At 42.6% G+C, this 15,868-nt stretch overlaps 1 protein-coding gene across 2 annotated transcripts in view; it reads left to right on the top strand.

Annotated features, from left to right (window-relative positions):
* The window catches only part of NAF1 (nuclear assembly factor 1 ribonucleoprotein), a 75,835-nt gene extending 64,926 nt beyond the window's left edge, over positions 1–10,909 (top strand). For both annotated transcript variants that reach the window (XM_037897481.2, XM_037897479.2), the window contains exons 7-8: positions 5,273–5,378; positions 10,136–10,909. In XM_037897481.2, coding sequence (XP_037753409.1) covers positions 5,273–5,378; positions 10,136–10,584 — 555 coding nt within the window. In that variant the 3' untranslated portion in view covers positions 10,585–10,909. The remainder of the gene's footprint in view (positions 1–5,272; positions 5,379–10,135) is intronic.
* Positions 10,910–15,868: the final 4,959 nt, after the last annotated feature.

Genomic DNA, 15,868 nt, shown 5'->3' with positions numbered 1-15,868 from the left:
GTTCTGAGTGTAAACAGTTATTCTCTATAGTTATACTTTTCATATAGTTAGCAGTGGTTTGTTAGATAGTTCGTTTCCCCTTTGGGGGTATGCCCGGGTCTCCGGGGTTTAAACTCTGTGAGTCCTGTGGAAAGTTTATGCCCAAGAGTGATCCTCACTCGTCTTGCCTGCAGTGCCTTGGTGAGACTCATCAAAAGGACAAGTGCCGCATTTGCAAGGGTTTCTGCCCAAGAACCCGTAAGGACAGAGAGCAGAGACTAAAACGCTTGCTCATGGAAGTGGCTCTGAGACCGCAATCCGACCCGAGACCCAACGACCCGGCACTGAGCATGTCCTCTTCGCTGTGCAGTGCTCCGGCACCAACGGCATGCGAAATGGGCTGGGCTAAGGATTCTAAAGCCCACTGGCACTGCCACTACTCGGGCCATAGGGCGTCAGCCTCAGTTCGGCAACGTTCTCCATCTCCGGTGCCAGTAAAGAAGAGGCTGGTGAGGGACCGATCACCCCCCTTGAAGCCTAAGGGACCGGCGCTGTCCACGAGTGGCTTGGGACAGACCGCCTCTGCCTCGCTTCCGCCCAGGGTTTCGTCAGCTCCTGCCCCGGCCGGGGTCCAATCGAGTCCGAACCCTCCTCGATCCCTGGACCATCTGGTGGGATCTAGACCTCAACCATCCTCAACCGTACCCTCAAAAGGGTGGTCTAGAGTCACTGGGCTCTAGACCACCCTTTTGAGGGTACGGTTGAGGACGGCTTGCCAGTACGACCATTGGATCCTTCCCATCTTACTTTCTCATCCTGTCTATCCCCTTTCTACTGTGCCTGGTCTCGAATTACTTCAGACCGATGGGTGCTCCACATGGTAGAGAGGGGATATTCCATCTAATTCTGTACCCTCCTGCCCCCCGCTCCCCTCCAGCCCGCTGCCCCGTCCCTCTTGAGGGACTCCTCTCACGAGCAACTTCTAATTCAAGAGGTGCAGTCCCTCTTCTCGGTAGGGGCAGTGGAGGAGGTTCCTCAGTAGCTAAGGGGCAAGGGTTTCTGCTCCCGGTATTTCCTCAGACCCATACTGGACCTGCGACAGCTGAACAAGTACGTAAAGAAACTCAAGTTCCGCATGGTCTCACTAACCTCCATTATCCCCTCACTGGATCCAGGAGACTGGTACGCCACCCTCGACTTGAAGGACGTGTATTTTCATATCGCAGTAGTCCCATATCACAAATGCTATCTCAGATTCGTGGTGAACGGAGGCCACTACCAGTTTACCATCCTCCCGTCTGGACTGTCGACTGCCCCCCAAGTATTCACAAAATGCATGGCAGTCGTCACGGCGTTCCTGCGCAAGTGCCAGATACAGGTTTTTCCATACCTCGATGACTGGGCTGATCAAAGGTCTCTCGAGAGCCCAGGTAGAGGCTCAGGTCGAGTTTTGAAGGAGGACCTTCCTCGACTTAGGTCTCCTCCTGAACGAGGAGAAATCTAACCTGTCCCCGGTGCAGAGGATGGAGTTCATAGGCGCGGTCCTGGACACTACCCAAGCCAGGGCGAACCTCCCGGAGGCCAGGTTTCGCTCACTTCAGGACATCATAGAGAGCCTCAGACGGTTCCCCACAACGTTGGCAAGAAACTGTCTAAAGTTACTGGGACACATGGCCTCCTGCACATACGTGGTGCAGCATGCCAGGCTCAGGCTGCGCCCACTTCAGTCTTGGCTGGCGGTGTATAGACCAGCCCGATGCGTTGGACAGGGTCGTAACCATGCCCCGCCTGGTACTGGACTCCCTCCTATGGTGGCTCGACCCTCGAATGGTTTGTGCAGAGGTGCCTTTTTCCCAGCCCTCAGCCCTTGCTCACCTTCGTGTCAGACACCTCGGATCTAGGTTGGGGGGCTCACCTAGGGGACCTCAAGACCCAAGGCCTCTGGTCTCCGGTGGACCTCGCTCTTCACATCAGTGTCAAAGAGCTGAGTGCAGTGCGTCTGGCATGCTATGCTTTCAAAGGGCACATAATGGGCAGATGTGTTTCAATCCTCATGGACAACACCTCGGCGATGTTTTATATCAACGAACGGGGGTGCATGCACCTCTCCCCTGTGCCGAGAAGCCCTTGCGCTGTGGGATTTCTGCACAGAGCACTCGATCCACCTGCAGGCTTCATACCTCCCAGGGGTGTGAAACACACTGGCGGACAGTCTCAGCCGGATCTTCAATGGCCATGAGTGGTCCCTTCGGCCAGATGTGAGCTCAATCTTCCGGTTCTGGGGCTCTCCCCAGATAGACCTGTTCGCCAGTCCGGGCAACAGGAAATGTCAGACATTTTGTTCCCTCGGGAGCCATGGCCCGGGGTCCATCGGGGACGCCTTCCTTCTCTCATGGGAGGGCTGCCTGCTATATGCTTTCCCACCTATCCCCCTAGTCCACAGGGTGCTCCTCAAGATCCGCAGGGACCGGGGCCGAGTCATACTAATAGCGCTGGCGTGGCCGCGTCAGCACTGGTTCATCTCACTTTTGGAAATGTCCATAGTGGTCCCACTCACCTTACCGCTGGTCCCTGACCGGATCACGCTTGACCAGGGCTGGCACCTGAATCTGGAGTCGCTCCACCTTGCAGCCTGGATGCTCCATGGCTAAGTGCCGCAGAGCTGTCTTATTCGGACCAGGTCAGACAAGTCCTCCTGGGTAGTAGAAAGCCCTCCACCAGAGCTACTTACCTGGCCGAGTGGAAAAGGTTTTCCATCTGGGCAGAGCAACGTAGTCAGTCGCCGCTCCTTGCCTCCATATCATTTATACTGGACTACCTCCTTCACCTAAAGCATCAAGACTTGTCCCGGTCATCAATAAGGGTCCACTTGGCCGCTATCTCCGCCTTCCATCCAGGCTCAGATGGTCTCTCGGTCTTTGCAAACCCTATGGTCAGTCATTTTCTCAAGGGTTTGGACAGGCTTTTCCCACACACGCATCGGCCGGTCCCTGTCTGGGACCTCAATTTAGTCCTCTTCAGGCTTACAGGCTCACCATTTGAAACTCTGGCCACCTGCTCCCTGTTATATCTCTCATTCAAGGTCGCGTTCCTTGTGGCAATTACCTTGGCTCGACGGGTTTCGGAGCTCAGGGCCCTCATGTCTGAGCCCCCTTACACAGTTTTTCATAAGGATAAGGTCCAGCTCAGGCCTCAGCCGGCTTTTCTCCTGAAGGTTGTCTCCCATTTTCACAAGACCCAGGACATCTTCCTCCCAGTGTTTTATCCCAAGCCACACTCCTCTGATAGGGAGCGTAGGCTGCACTCACTGGACATGTGTAGGGCCTTAGCCTTCTATATAGAGAGAACTAAGTCATTCTGGAAGTCCGTCCAACTCTTTGTAACCGTGGCAGACAGAATGAAGGGCCTCCCAGGATCTTCTCAACGCATATCATCATGGATAACGTCCTGCATTAGGGAGTGCTATACCCTGGCAAAGGAACCCGCTCCGCAGATAACCGCTCATTCTACCAGGGCCCAGGCCTCCTCTGCGGCATTCCTGGCACAAGTCCCTATTCAGGAAATTTGCAGGGCAGCTACGTGGTCCTCCATACATACATTTACGTTGCACTATGCAATTACACAGCAGTTCAGACGATGCGGCTTTTGGGCGAGCTGTGCTCTTTTCTGTGGATAACTCCGACCCCACCTCCTGAGCTCTAGCTTGTGAATCACCTGCCTGGAATGGACATGAACAGTCACTCGAAGAAGAAAAAATGGTTACTCACTTCCTCATAATTGTTCTTCGAGATGTGTTGTTCATGTCCATTCCAATACCCACCCTCCTACCCCTCTGTTGGAATAGTCGGCAAGAAGGAACTGAGGAGGTGGGGGCCGGCGGGGCCCGATATTGGGCGCCATGAAGGTGCCACTCCAGGGGGCGCCCAGGCCGACCCTACGGATGCTGCTAGGGGAAAAATCTTCCGGCTGCCATGCACGCGGCGCGCACACACCTGCCTGGAATGGACATGAACAACACATCTCGAAGAACAACAGTTACGAGAAAGTGAGTAACTCTTTTTTTTTTTTTTTTTGCTGTTGATTAGCACTATTCACAAAAAATACTTTATGTATTGGATTATTTTTCAAGCTTGACTTGTCATAATGAGTGCTTAACAAGCACCCTGTCCTCTGTGTAAATGGTTAATTTCTCACTGCAGCCTCTAGGCAATTGAATAATTAGAAGGATCAGATTTTTAAAGGCATTTAGGCACCCATTGATTTCCATGAGTGAGTTGCCTAAATACCTTTAAAATTTGGGCCAAAGTGCCTTTTTTACTTTTCATCAATATTTTTGTTTAGTAGCTGGGAATTTGTTGGACTGGGGGAAGAAAAGAAGAAAAATTAATGTTATTTCTCCATCCCCTCATATAAGGATTTATGGTATGTGCTGTGTTGGATTGAGATTCACTTAATCTGTACATGTGTCTAAGAAATCTTTATTACGGCAAAGTGCTTAGCAAGTGGTGATCAGTTACTTACAAGTAGGAAGCTCGTCAGAACGATCCCATCATAATCGCCTCCAACACTGGACAATACAACGTCAACCTCCCTTTGTTACACAAACTTACTTATTTATAACTTTCTTTTCTTATATGCATTTGTCTCTCATTTCTATGTTAACTTTCATCCTCCATCATTACAAGTTTTGTGTTGGTTCAAGTGGATCTTCTCTAGCTTTTTTTAGTTACTTTATCTGGTCTTTTACTCATAAACATGATTAACGTGCAATTTCTTACACATGCGCAGTTCTGCTTATGCTGTTAAATGTTATCAGACAAACTCCTAAAATTCACAACACACTTCTATCAGGCCTAAATATGCCTTTGCTGCCAACACACTGCAGAGGGTTTTTCCTGCCAGTTCAGATTTTTGAATGAGGAATTAGCTGTGTAATAACTGGTTGACCCTGTTTTTTGATAACTTCTAATGAGTAAAAATACATTGTAGGCAGCATCCAGTAACTATTAACAATACTGCATGTATGTTTATATACACATATATAGTTAGTTATTACATCCAAAAAACTAAATTAAGCATTCAGAAGTTAGGAAATGATAGAATTAAAGTTGTCTGTGAAATCTTAATTTAAATCCCTTGTGCAAATGCATTATGATACAGTCTGTAATTATTTGATCAGCCTGTTTTCCAAAGGACCTCTGTAAGGTATTCTAAAAGTTAAAATGTTGACTTTTAAATGTATAACAATTTTTTGACAATTTTTCTAAATATCATCTTTTTGTACTTCCCTAAGGCCTTAGATTTCAGTGATGATGAAATGGAGAGGCAGGAAATAACAAAGAAAAAGAAATCTCGGAATCAAGAAAGAAAGAAACCTAAATCAGAAGTGAATGACTCAAGTGAGTAAATACCATAGAGAAAATAAATGGTTTAACCTCAGTCCCTCAAACCAAGTCTGAAAAACATAGTGATAAATGTTTCTTTAAATTTCATACTGGTGTAATATTGGAGCTTTGGTACATTTCATCATGAAATCTTTCAATTCTTTTAAAAATTGTAATTCAAAGCACATGAGGCCATATCCCTTAAACTTGCACTATTTGATACAGATAAACACACTAATAAGTTTTATGAGGAGATTATTGTTTTACTAAATGATCACTTTTTTATGTAAATATACATAATTTATTAAGTATCTGTGGTACACATAATGAATATTCTGAATTGTGAATTTACGTACTATCCAAAAATGAAAAGTAAATCTGCTGATCTAGTGTGATTGTTGAAACATGGTTAGGAATGGAATTCAGTTCTTTACTCCGTAGCTGACAGCAGCTGAGAACACAGTGGGGGCAGCTGTCACAAACTCTCACAAAAGGAGAAATGACTCATTAGTGTCCCTCTCTAGACAACATGTATCAAAACTGACAGACTTCATGTGAGCTGCATCACAGTCACCTTGGCTGGAAGGACATAGTTGCCTCCGTGCAGAGGCATTGAATAGAGAGAGAAGACGCTACCTACTAAATGAAAACATTTAATCTTGATGAAGCATTCAGTTCATCATTTACAGTAACCCCTCACTTAATGTTGTTCCAGTTAATGTTGTTTTGTTGTTAGGTCACTGACCTATTAGAGAACATACTCCTTTAAAGTCCTGCAATGTTCCCTTATTACGTTATGTGTCTCCTCCCATTCTGCCCGCCCAGCGCTCCTGCCGGATAGCGGGGTGGGGGCGCAGGGGTTTGCCCCATTCCTCCTGCTTGGCATTCCAGCCAGGGAGTGGGCAAGCCCCTGTGTCCCCACCCTGCTCCCCGGCAGGAGCGCTGGGCAGGTGGACTGGGGCAAGACCCCATGCCTTGACCCCGCTCCCCAGCAGCATCACTGGGCAGGCACAATGGGATAAGCCCCCATCCCGCTCCCCGACAAGAGCCCCAGGTGGGTGGAATGGGGCAAGCCCCAATCCTGCTACACCCCTGCCTCAACCAACCTTCACAATCACCATTGGTGAGGACAGTATTAAAATGTTAGTATAGAATTATTTAAAACTTATACTGTATATGTATATAATGTCTTTTATCTGGTGAAAAAAATTTCCCTGGAACCTAACCACACCCCCCCGCATTTACATTAACCAGTTAAAGAGTACATAGTCTGGCAAGGATTCTGGTGTACCTGACATTTAAATAATCTCATTTCTTTACTGGAAAAGTGGAGTGTCTGTTATATGTTGATGTATCTATAGAAATTTCACAAACGCACCAAAGTTTTTTAGAATAGTCTAACCCTTAAACCACTGGCAAGAGTTGTCCTTGATACACTAGTTTAGTGGTGACCTGGAATTTGCAAGAGTTCACCATTGTTTTTCTCTTTTGGTTTTGAGTCTGAAAGCCAAATACAAACATAACTCACTAAATTGGAACAAAGAATTGCTATCAGATGAGCTTAAATATTTACAGATTAAATGAAAACTTTATTGTGAACTAAAAATATTACTTTGCTTAATTATTATGTTGTATGGAAGATTATATATATACTTAATATTAAATTTGCATGTGTGTGCAAACACAATATAATGGTGTGCTAGTTTAGATTGACTAAATGGGCCCAACGAATCAAAGGTGTTAATTTAACCCAGTTAGTGTTCAACATTAAACATTTTAAACTGGGTTCAGTGTTTGGTATACAAAAACCTCAGCCTGCTTAGTGCTATGGTAAATGCCATTAAAAATCCTACTAACCTTTTATTAAAGGTACAGAAAAGAAGGAAAAACAGTTAAGCATTTAAAATGTAAAGTATTAAGTTAAAATGAAAGCCTTACAACATCCCTTGTTCCCTTTCCCCTGAGCTGAAGAGAATTTTTAGAAGGACAAAAACCCTTGTTTGACAGTCTTTTTTATGATATCAAAGATAATAATAGCAGTCCTTTTTGGGAAAAAGAGAGGTAATTAGTTGTGATAGGCTGGAGCTGTTGCTGCTGCTGCTGTTAAAGTCTGATTTTGTTTCCTAAGAAGATATAAGACAAAAACACAAAAGGGGAGAGAAGAATAAGAGAGAGAGAAAATGCAGCTTCTATACTTGGGGTTGTCTTTCCCTGGCATCCTCACCCCTGGAAATACACAGTCTTGTCAGCCATTCCAAGACTTGGCAACAGCCTTGGGCTGTTCAGGGCACTGCTGTAAGGTGCCTCTTTCTGGCCACGGGCTTATAGCAGTGTTACAAAATATACAGTCTTAGCTTTTATTAGACAGAAGGGGAAAGAAAAGGACACACAGAGCATCAAGTAGTTGGCAAAGTCTAACATCCCTGAAAGTATGCAGGATTCAACTTGAGCTGGTGATGTCATCTAGCGCGCTCGCTCTCTCACTCACCCAGTTTGCTTAAGACATCTTTCAAGTTCAGGATAAAGAAGTTCTGGGGTCCCAGGAGACCTTGGGGATGGCAGCCATGCTGGGAAGCTTGTTTCAGTAGCTGCTGGCAAACAGCTGCTGCTTTTGCTAATTTTTTTTTTTAAAGTCTTGTTTTTTAAGGACCCCGAAAGGGAGGTTTGGATGGAATAGTCCATTCTTTCATTATTTTTGTTCACCAATTGTTAGGCCTAGTTTTCGAAACACCAGTTTTGGCCTATTGATTTTCAGTTCCACACTTTTCTTGTTACCAAGCATGATTTTAACATAGTCCTTCAGTTATATCACTAGGCCTTTTTATTGGGACTAATTGAGGTTTTTCTGTTTTGCTTCTTTTCCCATTGACATTTGTTGTTATAGATTGTGAACTCTTATGAACTTGCTTACTTTATTTTTTTACAGATGAGCTCATAATTAACCTGTTGGCTCAGTGCTTACAACAGTAGGGATGTCAAAAAAAAATGTAAATTCCCTAGATGACTAATGCTGAACCTTGTGAATATTTTATGACCAAAGATATCCTGATAATTTTCCTTTCAGTGGAATAATAAGCTCAGTTTTTAAATGTACATGCTTTTAAAATGATCTTCCCAAGTGAGTCAAAATACCTTTTAATTAAGGGCTTCATGACTTGCTTTTTGTTATCATAAAAATCAAAATCCTGATTAAGCCTGTTATGTGCTTACTCTGATAAACTAAATAATTAGAGTTAATATAGGGGATATCCTTTGACACTACCTTGCATGACACGTGTAAAATTTAAATGGTGAAATCAAGATTCTGCATACTGCTGTTGATAAATTGTATAGTCAATTGCTTGACCACACTTTGATTTGGTATGAAATGTATTCAAGAGACCAAATAACCATTGTCAGTCAGGTTTATTGCTAAAGGATATTAGTTTCAAGGAATCTGTCTTGTGCAGGTGGTGGTAAATTCAACATACACACAAGGGATGCTCCCAAAGTTACACATTTTAACTAGGCGTGTTTATCATCCTATAAATGATATTGCAAGTTACAAAACTTTGTACATGTCACTAAAATCCACCAGTTTGACCCAGTTCTTTAACTTGTTGTTCTGTTCCGTCCTTATTCTTATTTTGGATACTAGTATTCGAGATACTGGTTCGTGAAGGTACCTCCTCAGCTTGTACTGGGTCAGAACATTAATGTATTTTGCCTTTGGTACATTTCTTGTGTTCTAATGTCAAAGTTGACTTCAGCTTTGTAAAGTGATACTTAGCATAAGTGAACAGGCTTGTAAAAAGACATAGGTCAAAACAGGCCCTATAACTGCTAGAAATAGATATACAGTATAAAGTTATATTGATACTGTATGCTTAAGGCATATTAATATATGTGGAATCAATAATTCACGTTGATAATGTGATATAATTATAATTAGCCTTGCATATATTGGTCAACTCTGTGCATAAATATGATCTCTTGGCTTCTTATCTGACCAAAATGTGGTGGTTTTTTTTGATGGCTACAGGCAACGTATTGGGTTAATTGGATTTACCCAATAAACATTTGGTTGGTTGTTAGGTAAATCCAGTACCAGTAATCTTAGCGTGTTCACTGGAGTTAAAATCTGAAAACTCCTGCACCGAATCAGAACACAAATTTTACATCTTCAGCTTTATATTTTTTCTATTCAAAACGAACTCTTTAAATTTTATTGTAAAGAAAACTTTAGAGTGTGCTATTCATAATTTGAGTATCTCTATGGTAAATAAACCATGTATGCTGGAGGAGGGAAAAAGCTGATGTTTCTTCTTTTTACTACTAATTTTCAAGCCTTCAAATCTTACAAGAAAAACCCACTAAATATCACTGTTATTTCAGCATTGTTTTAAACCCTCCCACCTTAATGGAGTTAATTTAACATTTTGTTTACAAATGGTAATTTATTGACCACACTGACCACACTAATCACACAACATTTACTAATTTCAGATGTTTAAAAGATACCTTACAGTTCATATGTTTGTTTTTTTCATCATTTTTAAAACACAAATAGGTCAGCTGATAAACACTAAGCATAATCTAGTCCTTGTTTTGAGTTTGTTTAAACGCGAGTTGCATATTTTTATTCATATATTGTTTAAGTATTAGATTTTAAAGAGAAAGAGAAGACCACCTGTTTTGTCAGACTTTTAGACTAAGCTGTTTTAAATATAGTCCAAGTTCCAAAATTTGAATATAAATACTAAAAAAATGTAATTCTGTGGCTATTTTTTAAGGTGAGAAAAAAGAAGTTCAGCATCAGTCTGTACAACAGCCTACTTCAAATTATTCAAGAGGCTATCGTGGCAGAGAATTTAATCCTGGCTTCTCAAGGGATAGGTTTCCTCATCCATCTGTTAATCCAAGCTTCTCAAGACCACAACTAAGACCTCCGCACTTGTACTCTTCAGATCACAGGCTACATCAAGAATCTGCAATGTTTCCACAGCCTCACAGACAAAAAAATCCCATGATGCTGCAGTATCCTTTTCCTCCTCCAGGATTTGGCCCTGTTGGTAATGAGATGCATCACTTTCCACCCCCAAATCCAAACATGATGTGGACAGGGCCCAACATGTACTCTAACATTTATAGTCCACCATTCCCATTCCCCCCGCCCCCACCTCCACCCCCACCGCCTGCTTCTCCAAATGGTCATCCATCTCAGTTTGGACCTCCCAGTTAGACGAGTATTTTCATGACTGAGTGTACAATGAGCGGCAGATCTTGGAAAACTATGGCTTTCCCACTCACAAACCCCCTTATGTTTTGTGATTGCTATTTACATTTTATATGAGGGAGCTTAAATTATGTGTAAGAACAGAACAAATCCAAAGTTCTAATGCTAAATAGATAAACAGCCTTATGCAGCGATATCAGACATGCAAAGACTGGTGTTTCTTTTGATAGCCTATCTTTTAAAAAAATGAAATATATTGAATAATGAGTTAACTTTGATATGTGGTAAGTTTGAGGTATTCCAAGAATGAATAAACATTATTTTTACATTGTAACTGTCTAGATGTGTTTTTGTATCAACTTTTGAACTAGCATTTATATAAAGCAGGGGTCGGCAACCTTTCAGAAGTGGTATGCCAAGTCTTCATGTATTCACTCTAATTTAAGGTTTTGCGTGCCAGTAATACATTTTAATATTTTTAGACCCTCTCTTTCTATAAGTCTATAATATATAACTAAACTGTTGTTGTATGTAAAATAAATAAGGTTTTTAAAATGTTTAAGAAGCTTCATTTAAAATTAAATGAAAATGCAGAGCCCCCTGGACCGGTGGCCAGGACCCGGGCAGTGTGAGTGCCAGTAAAAATCAGCTCGTGTGCCGCTTTTGGCATTCATGCCATAGGTTGCCCTACCCCTGATATAAAGTATCAATCTGATAGAGGTACGAGAGAAAATATTTGCTCTTGAGATGAAAATAAGGGTATATTGACATAGATAGCATGATGATTGGTCCAGAAAAATATTTTAGGAAAAAAGTAAATATTGTAGTTTGTCGTATCTTAACTGAAAATGTTGCTTCTGTACAACTTGTTGAAAAAAATGACATAATTCAGTCTACTTTCATCACATTCTAAAGACCAATATTATATACCCTTTCTAAGAGGGTACTGTGACAGATATTGCAACTCCATGCAGTATCTCGAGGGACCACATTGTTAAGTTTCATGAATGGTTTATGTATCACAGTGGACCAGGGATTGTATGTAGCTCCACTGCGGGAGTGTTACCACAGCTCCTCCAGGAAATAAAAAAGAGTAAGGAGGTGATTAAGGCAAATCACTCAGGCTGTAACCACTTCTAGAGAATTATCAGCCCCTGAGGAGGTTTGTGTATGCTGGTTCAGACTGGTTTTTACCAGAGAGCAAAAAGGGCTTTTGGTATAAAATCGAGTTTATAATGACAATGGGCCCTCTTTCTGATCCAGCAAATGGACAGGACTTCTGTGCAAATGGGACCCCAACTCTTGTGGAAGGGTTGGAGAGACTTACTTACTAGGGACCAATAAGACAAATGACTTCTGATAAGCTTCTAGCATGTGTGTAGGAATTTTTATTGTTTTTACATGTTTTCTCTGTAATGCTTTTATCCTGAGAATAAATGTACTTGGCTTTGTGAAAGCTGGTTGGTAACTGGTATACACTATTGTAGCCCCTGGAGAAAGGTTAACCACAGGTGATAGACCACAATCAGACTTACCAGAGAAATCAGTGAGGTGCAGAGGGACTGCAAGCCAAAATCCCTGGTCTAGATGGAGAGGTGTGGGTCTCTGCCCATGAGCCTGAAATCTTAAGTGGGTGTCCTCCAGGAAGATCGGGGTTGGTAGGGGGCAAAGATTCAGTTAACCCTGAAACTGTGACAGGTTAATCACTGCTAAAACAAGGTTTTCTGTATTCTCTTTTTGAACCGACTTGCAAGTGAACCGTCTTGTAAACATATTGAGCCAAATTTTTCTCCTCATGTCTGAAATAACTGTAAATCTTGAGTAACTTGCTGAGTGAGCCACTCTGGATAATCAGGAAACTAGCTACTCTGGGGACTGAGTTGAACTCACTAGGTTATGAAATTGAATTATGAAATTAATATAAAAAAAATGTACAAGAATAAAGGTGTAATTTAGGAATTTAAAATAAACTTTACTCAGGTATGTTAGGAAGTAAATCTGTTAGGCTAGAAACTTGAGGGAACCATATTATCAGGAAACAAGGCCTGCATCAGAGCCAGTCTCAGGGCAAACTAAAGAGTGCATCCGGCCTGTAGTGGACTGCCTAAGTGGCTACACTGCCTGATTGGTTGGAAGGGTCAGCAAATGAGCTTTTAAGCCCAGCAGCAGTTTAGCTGCTGCTCAATGCAGTCACCCACGGCCGTGATAGCTCTTGCTCCTGCCTTGTTTTCTTATTGAATTAGCTTTAATACCTTTGGAGTCCATTGTATTAAAATGCAATTGTGTATGAGTTATTGTGGAATTGCATGTAACTTCTATAAGAGATTGAATTAGTCAATCACTGGAAGATATTAGGAACTTCAAAGGGCCTTTTGGAACAATACATGTAAAGTGGCTTTACTAGGATTTCCTGGGTGATGTAAGGGGAATGCAAATGATCCACTTTGAATCCACCCTTTTCAAGCTATGCCCCAGTGAGGAAAATCCATTGTCTACTAATTGATTTGGAGTTTCCAGGAGCTCGTGAAGACCTCTGAACAGTATAAAGGGTGGACTAAATATGTTCCGAATGCGCTTCTTTTGAGCGGAAGCCTGAGAGTGGGTGACCTTGCTGGACCACTAAGGGAAATACAGCTGCTGTTGCCCTGAGCCCGACAAATTGATTAACCTATTCCCACAAATAAGGAAACCCATGTGACTGGTTACCCCCCATTCCGGGGTGCCACCTGATGTACTGGGGTACCTCTGAGCCCACCTGTTCCACCACCCTGGGCTCCCTTACACTGTCCTGCTGAGCCAGGCCTTCAAGCCTCTTCCAGCGCACTCACACAAGTAGGGGCACACCCAGCTGCAGAAAGATGCAGACACTGAAATCAGCTCTTCGTGGGAAGACTCAGGGAATTGCCCAGAACTCCAGTGCACTCCCCCTCTGGAGTATAAACACAAAAATGTATTGTCTTGTGCTGCACAGAAAACACTACAGCCTAAGCTCATTAAATTCACACTCTCCCTCACTGTGGAGGAAGATATGCACAGCTTTTTGCCCCCCTCTGTTATGAATGCCACAAACTGATTTAGAGAAAACAAAAACAAGTTTATTAATTACAAAAGATAGATCTTAAGTGATTATAAGAGATAGCAAACAGATCAAAGCAGATTACGGAACAAATAAAATAAACATGCAAACTAAGCTTAATACATTAAAGAAACTTGTTACAAGTAGTAATTTCTCCCCTTAAAAGTTTTCAGTATTTCTTTCACAGGCCAGACACCTTTTCCAGCCTGGGCTCAGCTCTTCCCTCTCCCTGCCCCCTTTTGTCTTTGTTTCATCCTGGGTGGGGATTCAGTGAAGAATGAACCCCGATTAACTCACTTCTCTGTCTTAAATAGGGTTTACCTATGGCAGAAATTTTTTGTTTCGCAGTTTGATCCCCACTCCCTATTAGTGGAAAAATACTAGTAGTCCAAGATGGAGTCGAGTACCAGATGACATGATCCTGCAATATCAAAGCAGTCATGAGTCAAAGGTTGTTCACAGCATCCCAGGAAGCTTCTCATGAAGGTGAGAGATTAGCATCTTCAAAGTCCTATTGTGCTCCCTAATGGCCTATCCAGGCTGATTGCATTCTGTCTAGTGTGTGTTCCCCAGGTGTAAACCCGCTTGTAATTGTTATATAGTAAATATTCCTAACTTCAGATACAGAAATGATACATGCATACAAACAGGATAATCACATTCAGTCAATCATAACCTTTCCAATGATACCTCACATGACCCATCTTGCATAAAACACATATCATAACAATATCTCTATGAAGAATACGGGGCGTAGTGTCACAACCCACTCCTGCATTGGATTTGAACTTAGTCCTTAATTGCCTCATGAACTCTCCATTTGAGCCACTAGCTAATTGCTCTGTGCTACACTTATTTAAGAAAACAAATTTTTTGGCTACCATAACTTCCACAGAGTGGGAGAACTGGGGGCATGAATGGCAGATACACTTTTACAGTTTTCTTTTAGAAAAAGGTTTCCTTATGGCCACATCTTAAATTTTTAACCCAAAATATCCTCTAATTTCCACATCAGTTATGTTCTTGTGTTTTTTCCAAAGCCTCAACACTCTAGGCTGGAATCTACCCTCTATACTCTGGATGCTAGAAGGGAGTTAGCCTTCTATTTGAACAGAACCATATGGCTTAGAGTGTCTCTGAGACTGTTTAGTTTCATTTGCAGTGAGATCAAAAGCTTACAATTTCCAGCTAAAGGCTTTCAAAATGGATTTCTGGCTATATCCTCACTTGTTAAGAGGCTACTAACATTAAAAAGAAAAGGAGGACTTGTGGCACCTTAGAGACTAACCAGTTTATTTGAGCATGAGCTTTTGTGAGCTACAGCTCACTTCATCGGATGCATTCAGTGGAAAAAAACTGAATGCATCGGATGAAGTGAACTGTAGCTCACGAAAGCTTATGCTCAAATAAATTGGTTAGTCTCTAAGGTGCCACAAGTACTCCTTTTCTTTTTGCGAATACAGACTAACACGGCTGTTACTCTGAAACCTACTAACATTAAGCGTCCTTTAAGAATGTGACAGCTCATTTCACTAGATACCAATCCACCTCCATGGCATAAGTGAAAGATATGCAAAGCTGGGCATCTGTTCACACTTTCTCAAAGCACTATGCTCATGTACAGGCTATAGGGCAGATCATCAGTCTTACATCTGGTTCCAAAGCTCTCTCCTACAGATACTGCTTGGGAGCCAACTGAACTGGAGCTCATAGGGACACAACTCGAAGGAGAGGTTACTTGCCTTGTTCTTCCAGATGTCTTCCTATGGGTGCTCCACTACTTGCCCTCCACTTCAGTCTCTCATCTGTATTATTTCACAGTGCAGAAAGAACCAAGGATAGTTCATCAAAGCAACTGTATATATCCTAGGTACCATGCACAAGGAGGTGTAGAGCTTGAATGTAGGCCAAATGGGCACTGCTACGGAAAATCTGATTAAAGGTATGTGGTGCACCCAGAGGGGCACACACCATGAAGAACTCTAGTTACTTCGGAAGGTAACAGCTCCTCAGCCTTTTGGTCTCCCTATTTTCTTCCCTTTCTCCTGCTCCACAAAGAAAACAAAATCTGTACCTGAAAGGCAAATACCTTTTTACAACTCTGCAAAATATCCCCTGGCTTGCTGATCTGGTCGAATCGGTTGTAGGAAGAACTCTTCAGCCCCAGGTTTCCATTTTTCTCTCTTCAGAAACAATACTTCCTCTAGCCTTATG

This window comes from Chelonia mydas, chromosome 4 (genome assembly GCF_015237465.2).
Source record: "Chelonia mydas isolate rCheMyd1 chromosome 4, rCheMyd1.pri.v2, whole genome shotgun sequence".
Classification (NCBI taxonomy): Eukaryota; Metazoa; Chordata; order Testudines; family Cheloniidae; genus Chelonia; species Chelonia mydas.
This window is presented reverse-complemented; position numbering and strand designations above follow the sequence as displayed.